This window comes from Stegastes partitus, unplaced genomic scaffold (genome assembly GCF_000690725.1).
Source record: "Stegastes partitus isolate 25-593 unplaced genomic scaffold, Stegastes_partitus-1.0.2 Scaffold1660, whole genome shotgun sequence".
Classification (NCBI taxonomy): Eukaryota; Metazoa; Chordata; class Actinopteri; family Pomacentridae; genus Stegastes; species Stegastes partitus.
Genome location: NW_007579391.1, coordinates 73,896 through 92,804, shown reverse-complemented (window position 1 = coordinate 92,804; position 18,909 = coordinate 73,896). Strand labels below are relative to the sequence as shown.

The 18,909-nt window shown below is 43.8% G+C and overlaps 1 protein-coding gene across 2 annotated transcripts in view; it reads right to left on the bottom strand.

Annotated features, from left to right (window-relative positions):
- Window positions 1–18,909, bottom strand: part of pkn1b (protein kinase N1b) — a 49,966-nt gene that overhangs the window by 12,596 nt on the left and 18,461 nt on the right. The window contains exons 1-10 of one of the 2 annotated variants that reach the window (XM_008301329.1): window positions 11,619–11,950; window positions 7,456–7,756; window positions 4,989–5,134; window positions 4,762–4,882; window positions 2,796–2,941; window positions 1,977–2,190; window positions 1,699–1,893; window positions 1,335–1,444; window positions 757–900; window positions 19–94 (exon numbers count right to left, since the gene is read on the bottom strand). In XM_008301329.1, the coding sequence (XP_008299551.1) occupies window positions 19–94; window positions 757–900; window positions 1,335–1,444; window positions 1,699–1,893; window positions 1,977–2,190; window positions 2,796–2,941; window positions 4,762–4,882; window positions 4,989–5,134; window positions 7,456–7,756; window positions 11,619–11,708 (1,543 nt within the window). In that variant the 5' untranslated portion in view covers window positions 11,709–11,950. Of the gene's footprint in view, window positions 1–18; window positions 95–756; window positions 901–1,334; window positions 1,445–1,698; window positions 1,894–1,976; window positions 2,191–2,795; window positions 2,942–4,761; window positions 4,883–4,988; window positions 5,135–7,455; window positions 7,757–11,618; window positions 11,951–18,909 lie in introns of those variants that run through there. The other variant, XM_008301330.1, reaches the window with a different exon arrangement.

Genomic DNA, 18,909 nt, shown 5'->3' with positions numbered 1-18,909 from the left:
GTGAAAACCTGAACATACCGTGCTGCTTGGAGAAGACTTTCTTCTGCCTCTGGAGTCTTCGGCCTCTCTCTATCATTGGGTTGAAGAAGGTCACCTGAAACATACAGCTGCACGTTAGCGTACGTTGAAGCAACAACCTGATCTCTCTCCCAACTCGTCAAACACACTGACGCCTGGCCTCAACCTCTGTAGCATCGGCTTTTAAAGCACAAGAAACATTTTTAGTATCATTTTTCAACATGTACGATACTCTGACAGGTTTCTATAGAAAACTGCAAACATCTGAATTGTTTTTCTTTCTCATAAGTGGCTTCTGTTGTGAAAGGCTCCACTTTTGTTTATTTTTTACCCTGTCCAAGTAGGCTGGGTGCAAAAACTTAACCAAAAATCAACTGAAAACAAAAATAAAAAATCAAAAATGTTGAAAAATAGCTGAAAAACCTGGGACACTAACTCCACTATTCTGGACGACAGGCTCAAGTCTATAAAAAAAATATGCTAAAGGGTTGTTTAAAAATGTGTATGTAAAAATCCGTGGTTGGGAACAACTGTGAATGTGTTGAAACAGACAAACTGCAGCTCTGTTAGGTGCATATTTGCACTCAAACTGGCCGACTTTGCATGTTAGCATCAGCATGCAAATACTAACATGTCTGATAAGCAGCTGCAGGCTAACATTAGCATTTTCCTGCCATGTGCACTCGACGTGTCGACGGATGCAGCTCGTGTTGGGTTGTATGTTCTGTTTATCTGTACCTCGGCCAGCAGCAGCCCCTGCGGCTCCAGTTCCAGCTGGACTTGGTGTCTTTGGTTGTCCAGGAACTCTTCCAGCTTCAGGTACTTCAGAGCGCACAGGGAGCGGTAATCCCTCCAATGCACCGCGATCTCCATCTCCCTGGACTGAGCACAGAACATGGCAGGGATGTAACGAGAGGAGCCGATCACTTTGATGAATTATAGAACAGAAAGTCTGCAGATTACCTAATCAGGATCTGAGCCCTGGTCTGGTTTTGCAATTTTATGATAGTTGAACTCTTTGGTGTGTGTTCAGTTTTGCAGGAAATTTAGTGCATAACAATGAGCTCATTTGCATTTTCTCTCCTTTTATCTTTTGTTTTTGTCTTTTTTTTCAGCAGAAAATTCAACTGTGAGGTGTGTAAGAAATAAAACTAGGTAAACCTATGTGCTCTGTTTAGGCAGTCTGTATTCTTTTCAGTAAATATCTGGGAAACAAATGCAAAAATATTACAGCACGTGTGTGTGTGAGAGAAAAACTGAGCGAATCGCAGCATCTCTGTGACAATACAACACAATGAGTGTGAGCTGCGTCTTACTCTCTCCAGCTCCACAGTGAAGGTCTGGTCCCAGGCCTGCTCCCCAACTGTTTTCCAAACTGTCTGACCCACCACCGTGTTCTCCAGCTTCAGCACTGCGCTCACTTCCGCTGCGAAACACACACAAAAAACACACATTTTATTCATTAAAATACATTGCGAAGGATTTGCAGACAGCTGAGATCTACAGGATTAAATTAAATGTTAGGAATGTGTTTCTTTATACGTAAACTTGATGCTAAGTGGAATCATCTTCATGCATGCAGGTAGCTGAAAAGTCCACAGTATAATGTAAGCTAATAAAAAACATGAAGTACGCTAGAAGGCAGAATGAGGGCAGAAAGTTGCAGCAGGAGTTCCTTACTGGAGAGCTCCTCGTTCTTGCTGGGGATCTTGAGGCTCATGCTGCTGGTGCTGCGGCTGTAGAGGCCGCTCAGTTTGAATGAGGAGCGTCCGTCCGCCTGAGAGTAAGAAGGAAGAACCACTGGGGTTCCTCTGCTCCGCCCTGGGACCACCTCCAACAGTCCCACACAGCCCAGAAGACGAACCTGAAGAGTACCTGGAGAGAAAAAAACGTGCAATTAATATTAGGCTTCTACTCAGCTGTGGTCAAAACAGAGACGTCCTCGTTACTGCTTCTACCTGTGAGCGGTGACGGTTTGCTCAGGGTGCTGTACTGGTTGTGGACATACGGCGTGCTGTGGCGGGAGCTGAACGCTGAGGAGGAGGCCAGCACCAGCTCCTCCTTGATGAGGCAGGCCTTGGGATGGTCCTCAGGCAGCTCCAGCAGCCTCTGCTCCAGAGAGCATCTGAGCAGGTCCAGACGCTGCGACGACTCGCTCAACCCGCACTGAGCCTGCAGAGTGGAGGCAGAGGATCACGTATGGAGGGTTTAACAGGTATGATGTTTAACATAGAGGTACGCATTGACCTTGGTGGGGGGAAGGCAATTGTTGCAGCAGCAATAAACAACAAATAAATATGCTCATAGGCAACCAAACACCTACGGAGCAACTTTCTGTTTTTACCTACATTTAGGGAAGAATTGATTGCTTTTACTGGATTATTTATATCACCATATTTACAGAAAATACCACACATAAGGCAGAATTACATTTATTTTCTGAACACTTACACACTTATTGACTTTCCTGTTGAGCGTTAGATGAGAAGATTGTTGCTACTTTCATGTCTGTCCACAAAATCTGAGCAGTCAGTTAGCTTAGCATAAAGACAGGAAACAGCTAATCCACCTACCAGCACCTCTACAACTCATAATTGCCATTGGGAGCAACTTCAGGTTCAGCGTCTTGCCCAAGATCACATCGACTGTGGAGGGGCGAAGCATTGAACCACCAACCTTGCCATTAGAGGACAACCTGCTCTACCACCTGATCCACAGCCGGTGTGTGTCAAACTTATGAGGTTTAAAAGCAACTCGTCGCCTCTCTGTTCTCTGACCTCAGCGATGGCCTTCTTGTCTTGGACCTTTCCTGCTCCCAGCAGTCGCAGCATGTTCTTGGCTCCCTCGGCCATGGCGTGCTCCACTCGGTAGTGATGCCACAGCTCCTCCACACGCAGCTCCACCCCACACAGGTCCGGCTTACCTGGAAAACACGTCAACAACATGTGAACAACGGGGCACACAGCAAGGACGAATATATATATATATATTTTTTGCCTTTATTATATAGGACAGTCGAGAGAGAGAGACAGGAAAGTGTGGGAAGAAGAATGGGGGAAGGAATTGCAGCAAAGGGCCATGAGCGGGATTTGAACCTATGGCTGCTGCATCGGGAACTACAGCCCCTGTACGTGGGTCGCCAGCTCAACCAGTTGAGCTATAGCGGTGGCCCAGCAAGGACAAATATAAATCAAAATATGGCACAGGAGGAGATTTATCTATTTATTGTAACTGGTTGATGTAATTTATAGGTTGTGTGTTTATTTATGCGGGATTTTGTGAACACAACACTGACACATCATCTTTTAAGTTGGTATTTTTTTGTCGTTTCTGGGGAAGGTTATCAAATATGCACACTTTTATCTCCCTTTTTGGTCTCCTCCACCTCCCAGGGGAAATAATATCTAATATTTTAGTCATTAAATGCTCCACTATGTTTACCAGCTAGTTACTCACTTCGTCTGACACAGCAATGGTGGAAAGTAACTAAGTACTTTTACTATATTTAAGCACAAAGTTGAGCTACTTGTACTTGAGGGATTCCACTTTCTGCTACCTTCTACTCTACTACAAGTCAGATGTTGTACCTTTTACTCCACTACATTTATCTGCTAACTTTAACGACGAGTAACTTTGCAGAATTAGTTTCATAACACAACATATAATCAACAAATAATCTACAGCGTGATATTATAGATCAGGACAGAACTTCACTGATCCAAGGGGAAGTTGTTAAGCTCGCCAGCACATATATACATATACATATGTAGCTATATTTTATATATATTAAGCCGCTAAACCACCTTCACCAGCTCCAACCTCAAAGCGACGAAAACCTTATGCATCAATAATTATAATCCAATAATGTAGATTGTTCTGATAAATGCCGTTCTGCATGATGAGCACTTCTACTTTTAGTACTTTCAAGTTTATTTTGATGCAAACACTTTAGTGCTTTTCCTTAAGTACACATTTAAATGCATGACTTTAGCTTGTAACAGAGCACACACTGTGGTGCCTTTACTTAAGGATAAGATCTGAGCACTTCGTCCACCACTGTTGCGCAGTTTTCTTTTTTTTGCTGAGCTGAGGGGAACTGCAAAGTTGAGCAACACTCTTAAACACTGCGAGTTGCCCCTTTCACATGCAAGCAGTCACGTGATCCACGTTAACGCATCGATCTTAGCGGCTTTAAAGAAGCCGAAGAGAAAGCATCTGGAGAAAATCAGGCCCCCACGTATCTCCATTAGTGTCAGTGAAGTTTTCTGTCCTTCCCCGAGTCCCTCCAGCTCTGCGCTTTGTGTTTTTTTTTTTTTTTATCCTTCCTGCTTATTCTGTCTTTCATCTCGGACTCCTTCCTTCCCGCCACTTCACTCTGTTGTCAACTCTGACTCAGTCCTTTCAGTCTCGCTCCCTTCCTGGCTCCCTGCATCTGTCCTGCCTCCTCTCTAACCTCTGATAAATGAGGCATGGCTTTTAGTTGTTGGGCAACATCAAGGGGATGCAGGAACATCAATAAGGCTCTAACCTGAGAGAGCGAGAGGGCTGTAATGGACAACGTGTGTGTGTGTGTGTGTGTGTTTGACTGGAAGACTATACACTGTGAAGTTCTGAAGCATGAATTGATCCATTACCACCCGCATCATAAAATATGTAGTGTTTATTGGCTGAAAGAGTGACAGGTGGGATGAAAGAGGAACTGAAAGAGGAGAGCGAGGATAAAAACAAAAGCATGACGGCTACTTTGGTTGTCCTCAGATTGCTCCGTGGCCTGCATGGCTTTCCGGATCTGCATGCGGATGATGTCGATCTTCGTCTTGCTGTCCTGCAGCATCTGCTGAGCCGTCTGGAGAAGCTTCTTGTCCTAAAAAGCAGAAGATGAGGGCGGGAGCAGAGAAGCACAGGTTGAACATTACAATCAGCGGGCGACGGTGAAGTGACGGAGACTTGGCGGTGGTGCCGTGAAGTACCTTGGTGCCTCCGTTGGCGTATATTGGAATCATGTTCTCTGCTCCCTGCTTGACCTTCAGCTCGATGTTCAGCTGCCGCTCCAGAGCTGCAATGCGGTGCTGATTGGCCGACGTCCGACTGACTGAACCTGGAGATTTGCAGGTATCTGGTAAAAGGAGCAGGTAGACAGCAGGAGCTCGGGTTACTTTAATGCAGTTGTTGAACCGTCATCGTTGTCCTCTGACAGAACTTGAAGGTAAAGACGGTGATTTCTACACATTTTAACCCACAAAGTACCACTCTGGCACTGGTTTCCAGCCTTAAAGGAAAGCACTGGTTTGCTGTATTGGCAAAACACAAGTAATATCTAAATCTGAACATAATAGAGTTAAAAAGAACATCGACTTAAACACAAATAAAGTATAAAATAACAAGAACTTTAAAATAAAGAAATGACAGAAAAATGGTGAGCTTCAAGTTTTCTTTTTAAGACACATGCTACAGCAAAGGTTAAAGGCCTTAAACCAGACCTTAGGAACACTAATAGATCAGAGGACCAGAGGGTTCTAGTTGGTACTTATCTTAAAACCACTTCTGACAGGTTAACAATTTAAAAAACTAACTGGTAGCCATTGCAGCGATTTTAGGTCTAATATGTCTCCTTGTTGTTGTTCTGATCAGCACATTTTGCATAAGGTTTAGTTAATCCACAGCTTTTTTTGGTGCCAAGAAAGTAGAGCACCACATACTAGTGATTAAAGTGTGCACGAGTGTCTCACTAAGAGAGAAAACGACACACTTTGGTAAGATTTGTTTATTTATAAAATGCCAGAAAATCACTTCCCAGCAATATGTATTCTATTGTACTGAACACATTATCTCAATAATAAGTCTAATAATAGGTTGGGTTTTGAAAAGCCTGCCTAATTAGTGCATTAGGAAGCATTAAAATCCAATATAAGACACAGGAATCCCAAATGAAGGCGAGAAACGCCGGTGATTCCCTGGACAGGACCTTGGAGCTCGTACTCAGCATCACTCAAGCTCACCCCATGATCACATATAGTTCTGGAGGAGATCCAGACTTTATTAAGTTATCGCTCACGACCTACACAGAAAGGTAGAGCCTGGTTCTAGTTTCTTAACTAAATTGCTTCATAATTCAATTGTCATCGTGTGGAAGAATCCCTGTGGGAGGGTTTTGATGAGATGAGCAAGATGCTGCTGAACGGGTCGGTGGGAATCGCTGATCTGACATCGAATTAATGCAACGTAATTACACACAGGTGCACGAAACAGCACATGACAGCAGCATATGAGCCATAATGATTTTTTAAAAAGCCCCGTTCATGTTCTGATCAACGATATTACAGGTTACAGTAACACACGTGACCAGGACACAGTTCCATCCATCATCTATACACCAATTAATCCTCACTAGGGTCATGGGGGGCTGGAGTCTATCCCAGCTGACTCAGGGTGAAGGCAGGTTCACCTGGACAGGTAACCAGTCTATCACAGGGCTACACTTAGAGACAGACAACCAAGCACACTCACATTCACACCTACGGACCATTTAGAATCACCAATTAACCTCTAAACTGTGTGGGAGGAAGCCGGAGAACCTGGAGAGAACCCACGCTGCACGGGGAGAACATGGAGACTCCACGCAGAAAGATCCCGGGTGTCCTCACTGGGACGCGAACCGGCGACCTTCTAGCTGCGAGGCAACAATGCTAACCACCGATCCACCTTGCAGCCCCAGGACACAGTTGTGACATCAAATTTTAACTTAATTTTATGAATTTATCTGAATTTTTGTTCATCATTGCATCATAAATGTTAATAGTTATTAATCACATTTTTGATGCTCTGCCAAACCTTGAAACTGCTTCTTGGGCAGCTCAGGTCTCTTTTGCGGGAGTTAAGTCGCCCTCAGACACTGAAGTAATGACATTCCCATCAGCCTCAAATGTTATTACACCAGCACACTTAACTAAGACAGCACCCACGTCAAACATTATCTCTGCTCCACGTCAGCACCGTTAATGTGAGCACAACAGGACAATTAACGCAGCATTTAAGCTCAAAGCACAACTGTCCTTAAGTGCAGCTATTACAAGCTTCTACTTTCAGTCTTGTTTAAATAGTGTTTTCTATGTGGATGAACACAGCAGCAGCAGCACTGCCTGACGGTGACCTCGACGGATCGCTTGTCTCAGCAGGTTTTCAGTGAAATGAAACCAACGTCTTCCTAGAAGGCAGGAAATCACACAGACTGGTACTTTTAAAGAACAGTCAACAAAAGTGTGTAGCAATGAGATAAAACATGTAAAACCACCTTTATGATCCACAAAACCTGCTGCTGGCAACAAGTATATTGTGATGAAGTTGTTCTCTGTAGCTACATGTTTTAAAGAGGACATCTGGCACATCCCCCAGCAGCACATGAGCTTGTGAGCCACTTCTCCACGGTGGATGCTTTACCTGTGTTGTCATCGGGCCCTTTGACCACGATGTGTGCGTCCAGCTCCTGCAGCTGGGCCTGGAGATACTCCAGCTTGCGCTTGGAGCTGCGGAGCTGCGAGTCCACCTGCTGGGCATTCCTCTTGTCGGTGGTGGCCCTGCGGAGATTCTCTGCGCCCTCCTTGATCTTCAGCTCCTTGCGGATCTCCCTGCGGATCCTCTCGCGGTGCTCGTCCAGCCGCTGCTGCACGCTGGAGTCGGAGAAGTCGGTGTTTTGGTCCAAACCGAGCTGCTGGAGCACCGACAGCCCGTCTGGATCGGTCTGAGGACAGAGAACAGGAGGAGGGACATATGATTAAAGAGAAAAGGACGTAGAAGGTGGCAGACGAAGTGCAGAGGTCACAGCAGATGCTACTTAGTAGAAAATAGCACCAATATGAAAAAGAGCTAAATATAGCCCACTGTGCATGAGGGGGATTATTCAATATGACTTGAAAGGGAAACTGACTCAAAGGGTGACATCTGCAGCTGAGAGGTGCTGAGCTGAGGTTAAAGCTGGAAACAGCCGCCCTGCACACATCTGACACGGTGACGCACTGCGAGCTGAGAGCAGGAGAAAACGGCGACTGCGAGAGCAAACTGTCAACATGTGAAACCTGCCAAAGTGAGACCGAGAGGCAGCATCAAAGCCGGGGAACCACTTTAGAGCGTAAAGAGCTGAGTGCTCGCATCAGCTCTCCTGCTGATCAGCGCTAACCAGATTACAGCAGATTAGAACTGCATTAATACAGACCAAAATCGATCAGGGTCTCGTCTGCCGCTGGACGGGTCACAAGTAAACACACACACAGCCAGTGTGTATGTATATAAATGTACCGTAACACTGAATTATCAGGAGAAGCAGATCAGTTTCAACTCGTTTTCAACCAGATTTCGTATCTCCATTATGTCCATTTGTTGTGATTTCTGCTGTAAGGAGATCACCGGCAGTTTACAGTGAACAACAGCTCAGATGTCACCGACCACTTTATTAGGAACATCTGTGAGATCAACACAACAGCTCTGACATAAAATCTACTTTTATGAAGCTTCTAAAATAATAATAATGAACTTTATGTCTGTGGCACCTTTCAAAGATGTTTTACCAAAAAATAAAGTACCAACAAAACCTAAAAAACAGACGTTAAAAGTTCCAAAAAAAAAGAATAAAACATTAGATAATTTAAAATATTGTACAAACACCTGTCAGTATAGGGGAGGTTTAAGAAAATCTTTTAACTGAGGCATCCTCTGAGCTGTTCTGAAAGTCCGGGGGAGATGTTTAACAGTGTTGTAAAAGAAGCACGGCCTCCTCTTGTTTTAAGCAGCTGATTTCTCTGATCTGAGGAATCAAGTTGCAGAATAGTGAGTTAAAAGGATCTGAGATGTAGAGCAGAGACAAAATAATCAACAGAATCTTACACTGAATTCTGTAGTGAATGGGTGTAATTCAGCCAGAATCACAGCCATGTGTTTCCTGCATCACTGAACAACAAAACCAACCATACATGGAAAACTGGTGCATCATTTAAACCAGGGAGTCATGAGTTGCAGTCGTCCAGGGAGGAGCAAATAAAGTCTGAGTTGTTCAACTATGTGTTTGGTTTGATTTGGGCAATATTTCAGATTTTTAAATTGCAGGATGGTTAAAAAATAAAATAAAATCTGGACTATAACAGCTGCTTTTCTGACCTGATGCTGTATCACGACATCAGTAGTTTTACAAAGGAGGTATGGAAGTATTTTAAATGATCACGAAACAGAAAGCTGCTCTGGAGCAGCACAACACAATGCACCTGAAACTCCTCTGTCCTTGTAGCTGCTAAATACACGAAAATGAAATGGATGGTGTGATTGTTCGGAGGGAAATGAATCCTTTAAACTAAACAATATAATAACCGATAATTATTTTTAAAAATGTATCTTTATTGGCTGCCCTAATAACAAACATTTGCCGCCCTCATGCATATTAATGTGTTGGACACATTAGAGAAACCTGCAAATGTAGAAAAGAAAAACAGGATTGATTCTATATTTTAGAAATTATAGCAGAGCTGCTATTGAATTACATAAGGATTCATAGGTGCACTTTACAAATGGACAAGTAATATATTAAAATGTGAACTGTTGGTGAACTAAGTGCAATCCATTCATGTAAATATTGTTAAATTTGAGTCCTTAGTATCCTTGTGTTCTTCTGTTTTGCTTATTTATATTGTATATATAGTGTTTATACCTCATCTCTTTAATGTGTAGTTGTGTTTTCTTGCTTTCCTTAGTGTCACTTTGCTGCTGTGATGTTGTAAATTTCCCCTTGTGGGACTAATAAAGGATTTTCTGTTCTACTTTGCTCAGAAATCACAAAAACTTAGAGACAAGTGGACACAAAATCGAAATATATGTATATTCTATGAGGTAAGATAACATGTGTAAGTTCCACATTCTCACAATTATGATTAACAGAATCAACAACTCATCTATTTATTGAACAAAAACAAAACCAAACCAAACCCTCCTGTATGAGTGTCTCTAAGCTGCACAGGGTAATGACATGCTGCAGTCAGCGGTGCACCGTGGAGGGTTTGTTCTGTCTCTTAGTAACGGCGCCACTCAAATGTCAGTCAATAGCTGCTGTGAAAAGCGGTCGCATGAAAAAGAATTAAAAAAAAAAAATGCACAATTGCTGTAATTTTCTTTGCTTTACTCGTAGAAAATATGGCAGGAATTCAGATTTTCAGTTCAACTTTTATCATCCAGTTTTCATCTGTATAAACAAATGAATTACTTTATTAAAAAAACAAACACGCTGTTGGTTTTATGAGAGTGAAAGTCGTATATTTTTATTGTACTGTGCAACTAGGGACAGGAGTTGAAATAATAAAATAAACTCTCAGTTTCAAGCTCTGCGCTGGAGCTAAGTTAAACTGTATCATCAAATAAAAATAAACTCAATTCAGCTAATAAAATATACACATAAGACGCCTCTGAATAGCTCTCGGCCACAAGAAGGTTTCCTGTAGTCAGTTGTAGCCAAAACACGAGGCCGTGCAGACGACACACAACACAAATAATGTGAAGCCCCACTAAAGGTTTAAAACCACTGGAGGTAAGTCAATACTTCCCAGAAACATTAAAAGCTGTACAAAGAGGAATCTACTGTTTACTGTGTTTGTTGCTCATGTTACTGTTTCCACCTCCAGCTGTATAAGTTTCAGTTTTAGACGACTGCTCACATCCTTCATGTGTAAATTCTTGCAAACCGGCGAAGGCGTCACGCATTCATTCAGTGTTGTGACATCAGATCTCATCAGATCTCACTCACACTGTTGGACACCGAGGACCGTCCCCCTCCCCTCCCCTCCGCTGGGGTATAATGACGGGGTGCTCAGGGCCTTTCACTGCACCGTGCAGCCAGCCATCCAGCTTAGCAGATCTGATTACAACTTCTTAGGTCTCTGTGTCCGTCCAGCTACATGCAGCAGGCCGGGGCCACAGCTCAGTTCTCATTAAAGCCATAATCCATCTGCAGCACAATGCACTGCAGCGGTCAGCCCCAGCAGCCACATGGCACAGGCCGAGTGCATGCAGGATTTTAACCGTTTCTTTAACGTTACATCACTGCACGAACGTGAAGCAACGGAATTGGATGGGTTTCACAAACTGGCAGCGGAACGAGGCCGCGAAGACGAACAGCGAACAAGTGTGTCGTTATTTTGAAGAGGTTTGATCGAGAAAAACGCCCCAGACGCGAGGACGTGTGTCCGTCGTGGTTCTTGGCGTGGCGGGCCCGAGGAGCCTCAGTGGTAGGAGCAGCAGCAGAAGAGAGAGCAGAGGCAGTAACACAACATGAACGACAGGAAGGGAGAGTTTGTGCACTGACGCACTCCTGTTCGACACAATACAACTTAATCCCTGGTGTTTTACAACAAAGAACCTCTGGAGCGAGGTCTAAGACAGCTCACACAGCGGGGCGAAAGCCCGGCAGCGGACAGGAATGAAACCCCCGCATGTGACTCGCTGTCAGATAGGAGATGTTTTTATAGGAAGTGAACGAGGAAGCTGACAGAAAAGAGAAGGGCCACAGCGATAGATGGAAAGAAAGCGGCGAGAAGGCGGCAGCGTTGAGGCCTGCTCTGGTTGCCTACCGAAGACTCTGTGTCACTGTGCTCGGCGGGCACCGGGGAGTCGACCTGCAGATCCCCCGGTAGGTCCTCTAGTACGTCCTCACTGGCCATCTTTGGCCTCCCTCTGGCTTCGCTCCCAGGCCCTCTCCCTCCACTCTGTCGCCTCTCACTATCACACACTCTGCACTGACGGCAGCACCAATCAGGCGACACCGAGCGCTATTCCTGCCTCCTCAAAATCCAGGATGTCCTTCCCGCCAGGAATCAAAAGCCAGTCTAAATCTGGAGCGAGTGAACGAGGCGGAGGGGAGGAAGAGAGAACAGCAGAGACTGAGCCCCACCTCGCTGCTTCCTGTTCTGCTCTTTGCCAGATAGAGACTGAGGCGTCATGCACTTTGTACACACACACACACACACACACACACACACACACACACACACACACAAACACACACACACACACAAACACACACACACATTCGGGTGGTTTTGTAAGTGAGAGAGCTCACAGTCACTCCGCTTCCTGCTACTGGGGCTCCAAAACTGAGAGACAGGCTGTTCTGAGAGAATGTGGTCATATTAAATGGACGCATATATTTCGGTGTGTGTGTGTGTGTGTGTGTAGAGGTATATTGTTGTACGTGTCTGCGTGCATGTGCAGTGCTGTGCTGTGCAATGACATGCAGGCTGGCATTACTGAATATACGAGAACAGACTGTCAGGAAAAGGTGCAAAACGATGAAAATAAACCTGCAAGAAGGAGTCAAAAATGCAAATCACTGTCATTGTGCAGCGCCGCACAGTCCTGCAGGGTGCTTGATATTTAAATGGGGCTTCAAGGACGACGGTCGGTAACAAGTTGGATTGTGAACTTTCCTCACAAAGACACGAACAACAAAGATCCTTGGAAAAAAAGGGCAAAATTAGGGAAAGCTGATTATTGTCTTCAGCACTGAGCATTTTCCAATTATCGGTTTTATTTTTCTAACAATTCAAGATGAAATAAATTAATTTACTTGACAACTCACGGCCCCGTCTGCTTGCATGTCACAAGCAGCAGCTAATCAACACTGAAGAATAAAGGTTGTGAAGTTCTATTTTAATTAGAAACATGAATATTTCTGCAAAGTTTCACGTTGGACTGCTTTTCTAAATTTTGACGCTGAGGTTTTAATTTTTACCGCAAATCTATATCGTTGCGAAATATCACTTCCATCACAGTCTCCCTCCCGTGACCCGGCCAAGAGGCGGCATGCAGCAGGAACAGATACACATTTAAATTACAGACACATAAACATAGAACAAAACAGGCCAACCCCTGCACAACAAGAGTTCTGTCCTTGAGATAACACCGCGCCATACGGCCACAAACACAGATGGACGCTCGCCTGCTAGTCAACTGGAAACCAACAATCGCAGGATTACAAGTCGCCACTTCTAAGACAAGCAGAGATCACCGATCGGCAGCACAGAACCTCTGGCCCTCTACAGACAGCCTCATCAACGCCTGAGTTCTGGGCTCTTCCTGTCAGGAAGAGACAAGCAGGTCATGGGTTTATCTGACTCAGACACTCAGCAGAGCAGGGTCACTGACCCTCCGAGCCCTCGCTGTGTGGCAGATGGCCTTCTCTGGCTCCCGATCTCTGTCCATCCTACGCTTACACAGAAACCGTAGACGCTGGCAGGCAACGATAAAAAAGCACACGCAGCACGACGGTCAGGGTGGCAACAAAGCACATCCAGTTCTTCGTCCGCTCTGCTGTCGGGGGAATAGGAAGTGAAATGACATGAAGCCAAGCCAACATATGCAAAACGCAGGCAGTTGCTGGGGATCGTTGTGATAAAACACACAAAGCGCTCCGAGGCCCTTATCTGCGAGCAGGTGATAAAAACGAAGTCCTTACCGAGCAGCTGTGGCTCTCAATGCTCGCTGTGCGGTGTGTTCTGGCGGCTGCAGAGATAGCAGCCCCCATGCATCCATGCTGTCCCTCACCTTTACACATGTGACTGAGCTGCTGTCATTGTTAACGCCACGGTAACGAAAGCGGAGACCTACGACTTGAAAACTCTTCACAAACTGCGGTGATGTCTGTGATTGTATCTGTGAAAAAGATGCAGTTGCTAAAACTGTGCTGACCACATTATCAGGAACTAAAACACTTCACTTTATGCAGACAGCTCTTAAAGTTACAGTCTCACCGTGTTTACCTGGTCGGGAGTCAACGACAACACAAACTCTGTCACTGACTCAACACACAATTATTCCCTTTATGACAAAAAATCATTTTTTTATACGTTTTCAAACAATAAAGTTTCTGACTTAGCTTGTTCCAGCTATGTTATGAAATATTTCACTCCTTCATGTTGGATGGTGTGTCGCCTCACAGCAAAAAGGTTGTAGGTTTGAACCTGCTGGTCTAAGGAGGGGCCACTGTAAGTAGGGATGCACGATATATCAGCGACCACATTGGTATCGGCCGATATTAGTGTTTTTTTCCCCCCATATATCGGTCCGATGAACAAATTTAAAAACTGATGATTGTCTAACATCAGCGCCTTCGTCTCTACATTTGATGTTGCTGCTATTTCACAGATGTTTTTACGTAAATGGACTTAAATATGTTAAAATATGTTTAAACATGTTTTACTTTTGTAATAAAGAAGGCTATGTGGTCTAATTTGGGCTTCTTTTGAATAGTTTTCTCACAGTGCTTACTTAGACTTATTTTTCGGTGTGAACAAAAATTGAATATCGACATCGATAATATCGGTTATCGGCGATATCACAAATCTTAATATCCGATATCGGCCAGAAATTTTAATATCGTGCATCACTAATTGCAATGCTTTATTTAACTTTTTATGGTGTTCAAAATTTCAGTTTGAAATAGCTATCCACCTGGAAAACTCCAAAGCAAGAGAGCATTCCTTTGCCTATCTATCGATTATGTACCCAGCAGGGAAAAGCACCTGTGTGGCGTCTTAAAACTAAAAATGCAGTCAAGCAAATTTTGCCTCATTTTTAAAAATGTGCTGAAACATTTTATATCCTAAAGTACTGCGGCAGCCAATTTGGGAGCCACTGGTTTAGGTTTCACAAAGACACAAGTGATTTAAAGATGAAATGATTAGTTTAAGAATCATTTAGTCAGTTCGTTTTTGTTTTAACTTTTCAATTTGTGAGGAATTTGCTTATGTTTTAGTTACAATAAACAAATGCTTTAGATAAAAGCTCAGACATCACTTCTTGCTTTCATAGACTGCAAAAATATTTTCTGACATTTTAAAGGCCAGAAAAATTCATTGATTAAGCAAGAAAATGCCCTGCAGATGAACAGATAATGAAAATAATTGTAGCCCTCAAGGAAACACATCGACAAAACAGATACTTGAACAAAACTCCACTTCTCGCCACTGGCTGGCTGGAGGAGACTGTAAGACTGCTCTGTTCTGACATTTATAGGCCAGATAATTAATTGATTAACCACGAAAATGTTTTGCAGATGAAAGTATTTGTCATTTGCAGCCCTGAAGCGAACACCAAGCACATGAATAATGTGAAGTATGTCAGTACCGTGTTAGTAAAATAGACTGTGTGTTGTCAACATGCACCAACAGGAAAAGTTTTTTTTTACAGAACTAAATGCAAAAAAAGATGCTCGAGGTAATCTGGAGCGGTTCAGACCCCATTGTTTACTCTTAGCACTGTCTGCAGCACATGTAGCAGAGTAGATATTAGAGCTGAGTCAGGTGGTGTCGTCACGATTGTTGGTAATCATGAAAAGCCGATATCTGGACCTGATATACATGAAGTTTAATGTTTTAACAGCATGTTACGGTGGGGAACCTGTCATTCATAACTAAACTAATTCATTAATAAAGGTGACAATGACTGAATATGTAAAATAGAAGTGAGTCAATTAGAATCACTGTTTATGTGGGATCCACTGAGATTGGTCAGTTTGGTTACTGTTCTTTCATTTTTATTGCACTAAAGTCCAGATCTTAAAGAATTATTAATTATTGTTAGCCAGACTCTGTTTCGGGGTAAGCTGTCGCTGCCTTCTAACTTAGTCGCTAGCCGTTAGCGTAGCTTTAGCCACTGCGAAAGTGGCGAATTTCCTGGTTTGTGGCGACGGCTTGTGTTTGTTGTTCAGTTTTTGCAGTCTGAGCTTGAGACACATTTCTGAGACCACAGAGTGACTACAGACAGACAGACAGAGTGAGGAAGCTGCATGAGACCGGAAGTAATTGGAACAACGGCCACAATGATCAGCTCGGCCGACAATCGGTCCATCCCTGTATTAATTTATTTTTCCCCCCTAAACATTATTGTTGTTAAAGTCCATTATGAGAGTAGAGCTCCAGTTAATATGAATACAACCCATAAGAAGAGGTGATGGCTGTACTATCCTTGGCACCAGGCAGCAATGCCGTCTTTACGATTGTGGTCTGCTCTTTATGGGTCTTCAGACCGTAGTCGTCTCTATTTTTAGACGACACTTTGCTGTTGAAGACACAAAACAATTCTCAGTCTGCTACTGTCTGCAGTGTCTTCCTCTAACTGCCACCCCTGCCATCCTTCCTTGCCTCTTTATATTTTATCTGTTGCTCTCTCTTTCCTATTTTTCCCTCATTTTATCGCCCGTCCATCGCTCGCTGTCCACTGCCACACATTTCAGGTTGGCAGAAGGCTGCGCCGTGCTGGTGGCGGGTGATAGAAAGCCATCCCTTTGATTAAGTTTTAATGGCCTGTCAGCTCATCTTGACTCGACTGCGTCTAAAAATAGAGATTAAGTCCTTTTTTGTTGGAGGCAGTGGGGGGGAAATGCTTCAGCCGTGAGCCCTAACTTCATTCATTCGCTTCACGATGACGGGGCGTGGGACTTTCAACCTGATTGTTGTAATCATATTATGAACCACAATCATTTCACAAATGCACCCTAAGCCAGGTGTTGCATGGGGGGGTGTTTTTGTGTGTGTATTGGGATTTGCAGGAAGCTACTGGTGATGAAAATATGTTTATTATCGGAAAGATGTGGATTTAACGCAAGGTCATGACACAAGCTTTAGTGTGACTGGATGGAGGCCATTTTGTGTTGTTGTGAAGATGCTGCAGGTGACGAGACTAAAAAAAAGAGACGAACATGACTTTTGTGGTCCAGATATACGGCTTATTAGAAGGACGGGAAAAGAGAAAGAATAGTTAAGAGGTCAGATCTTCCTTAGCGGCGCCTTTCATCCTTTTAACGGAGTGCGTATTACACAGACAAACAGATTGCGAAACACAGAGTGAGACAGCCAGAATTCAGGGGAAGAACCACCAACTTTAAATTCTCCTCACATCCTGATGTCTGCACACAGCCTCATTCAGGGATTTGGGTTAAGAGGGGGGCTGGTGGTGGTGGTGGTGGGATTTGTTTGGAGGTTGAGGTGGAGGGTGGGTGGTGAACAGTGAATTCCAATTAATCTCTTGATGCACACACACACACACACACACACACACTCCTGCCAAGCAGATAAAATAAAGTGATGGATACCAAATGAAAAACATAAATAATACACTTTGGAAGAGGGAAGCTAACACACTAACCCCCATATCGTACACACACACACACACACCAACGGGCCTAATGTACTGGAACTGGTCGGTAATGAATAAAACAGCATTGTAAAGCAGTGTCAGCTGGATGCCGGCTGTACCAACAGCAGAATATGTTGCTCCTCGTTATGTCAACACATCGGAGGGAAAGGCTGCAGAGTTTAACTTCGGGACAACGTCACGCTCGGTGAGCAGACCGAGCTGACTCATGTGGGCCAGCTTCACTACAGAGCAGCAGAGGTGAGGACCATGTTGGTCACATTGCTGGTTTGAGTATCAACAAGAAGTTTCTTGCTCTATTTAAAGTTAGGGGGTTTGGAGAAATAACTTATTCATTTTCTGATTGAGCAACATTCACATAGACAGTCAACAGCTTGATTTGCTTGCCGATGCACCCATAGACAGCTGCAGCCACCAGTGAAGCATCGGTGCTGCTGATATCGTACTGGTCCACTGGGACGACTCCATTCTGTGTCTTTGATTGAAACCGGCTCACCTGGCTTTGTCCAAAAGTAGCCTTGACCGCTGGATGCCAGATGACTTCATCAACCACAATGTGATGTGCTAATAAGACAGCTTTAGATGTGCTGGTTGGTCAGATTTTGTGGAGTATAATGGAGGTAACTAAGTGAACTTATATTAACTGCATAGACAGATAGGAAAAAAACCCCCAAAAAACAGCACATGACCCTGCTGTTCAGATGGCTTCACTGGCTTCCAGTTGCTGCCCACATCAAACTCAAAACTACAATGACAACAGCTCCCTTTTACCTGAACTCTCTCATTCAGGTCTACACTTCCTCGACCAACAAAAGTCGCCTGATAAAACCACAACAGGGCCCGAGGTAGACTAGACTCTTCTCCTCTGTGGTTCCCAGGTGGTGGAGCGAGTTACCAAACTCTGTTCGATCTGCTGATTCCCTCTCAGTGTATAAGAAAAGACTAGCCAGCTTTTCACTTGACAGACAGAAAAAAACCAAAAACATTTCCTATTACCTCCCACACAGCCTGCTATCAGCATCACCGCCCTACCACACTTGAACTTGTTCTATGGCACTCATCCAGGTTGTTTTCTCCAGACTAGATCCTTGAAAAAAAAAACTGGGATTGTGAAAAGTGAAAATTTACCATGCAGTGTACCATTTAACGCACAGTATGTAACTTCAGCTGCTAAGTGACATCAACAAGAAAATAAGTAGTTCGATGACTTCATGAAATCGTGTGAAACTTGTTTTATTCACCAACCTGTCTGATAGGACCATAGGCTGTGTATTAAACATACACATCACCTGTAGGTCTGAAAAGTGAAGCATGTGGAAGTGACTTAAACCTGCATTCTTCCACATGGCCAGCAGGGGGCAACTCCTCTAGTTGTAAAAAGAAGCCAGATTGTATGGAGGTTTATGGAAAAATGGCCCTACATTTTCCTTCTCCGTTTCCCTGATAGGTTTATGGTCTCAATGTAGTAGTTCAAAGACTTTTAGAATACAGCATGATGTTTATTTTGTTAATTACAGTCCCATTTAGAGTAAAATAGATGATAAGGCGGGGTATGCTTTAGGGCGGGACTGCTTTGTGATTGACAACAGTGACAGAGTCCATCTTTTATATACACTGTAACATATTAAAGTTTTATTCACATCACTTTAAGTCACATGTATTCACCTTATGTCAAATCTAAAAATAGCCACAAACAATATTAGCTAACAT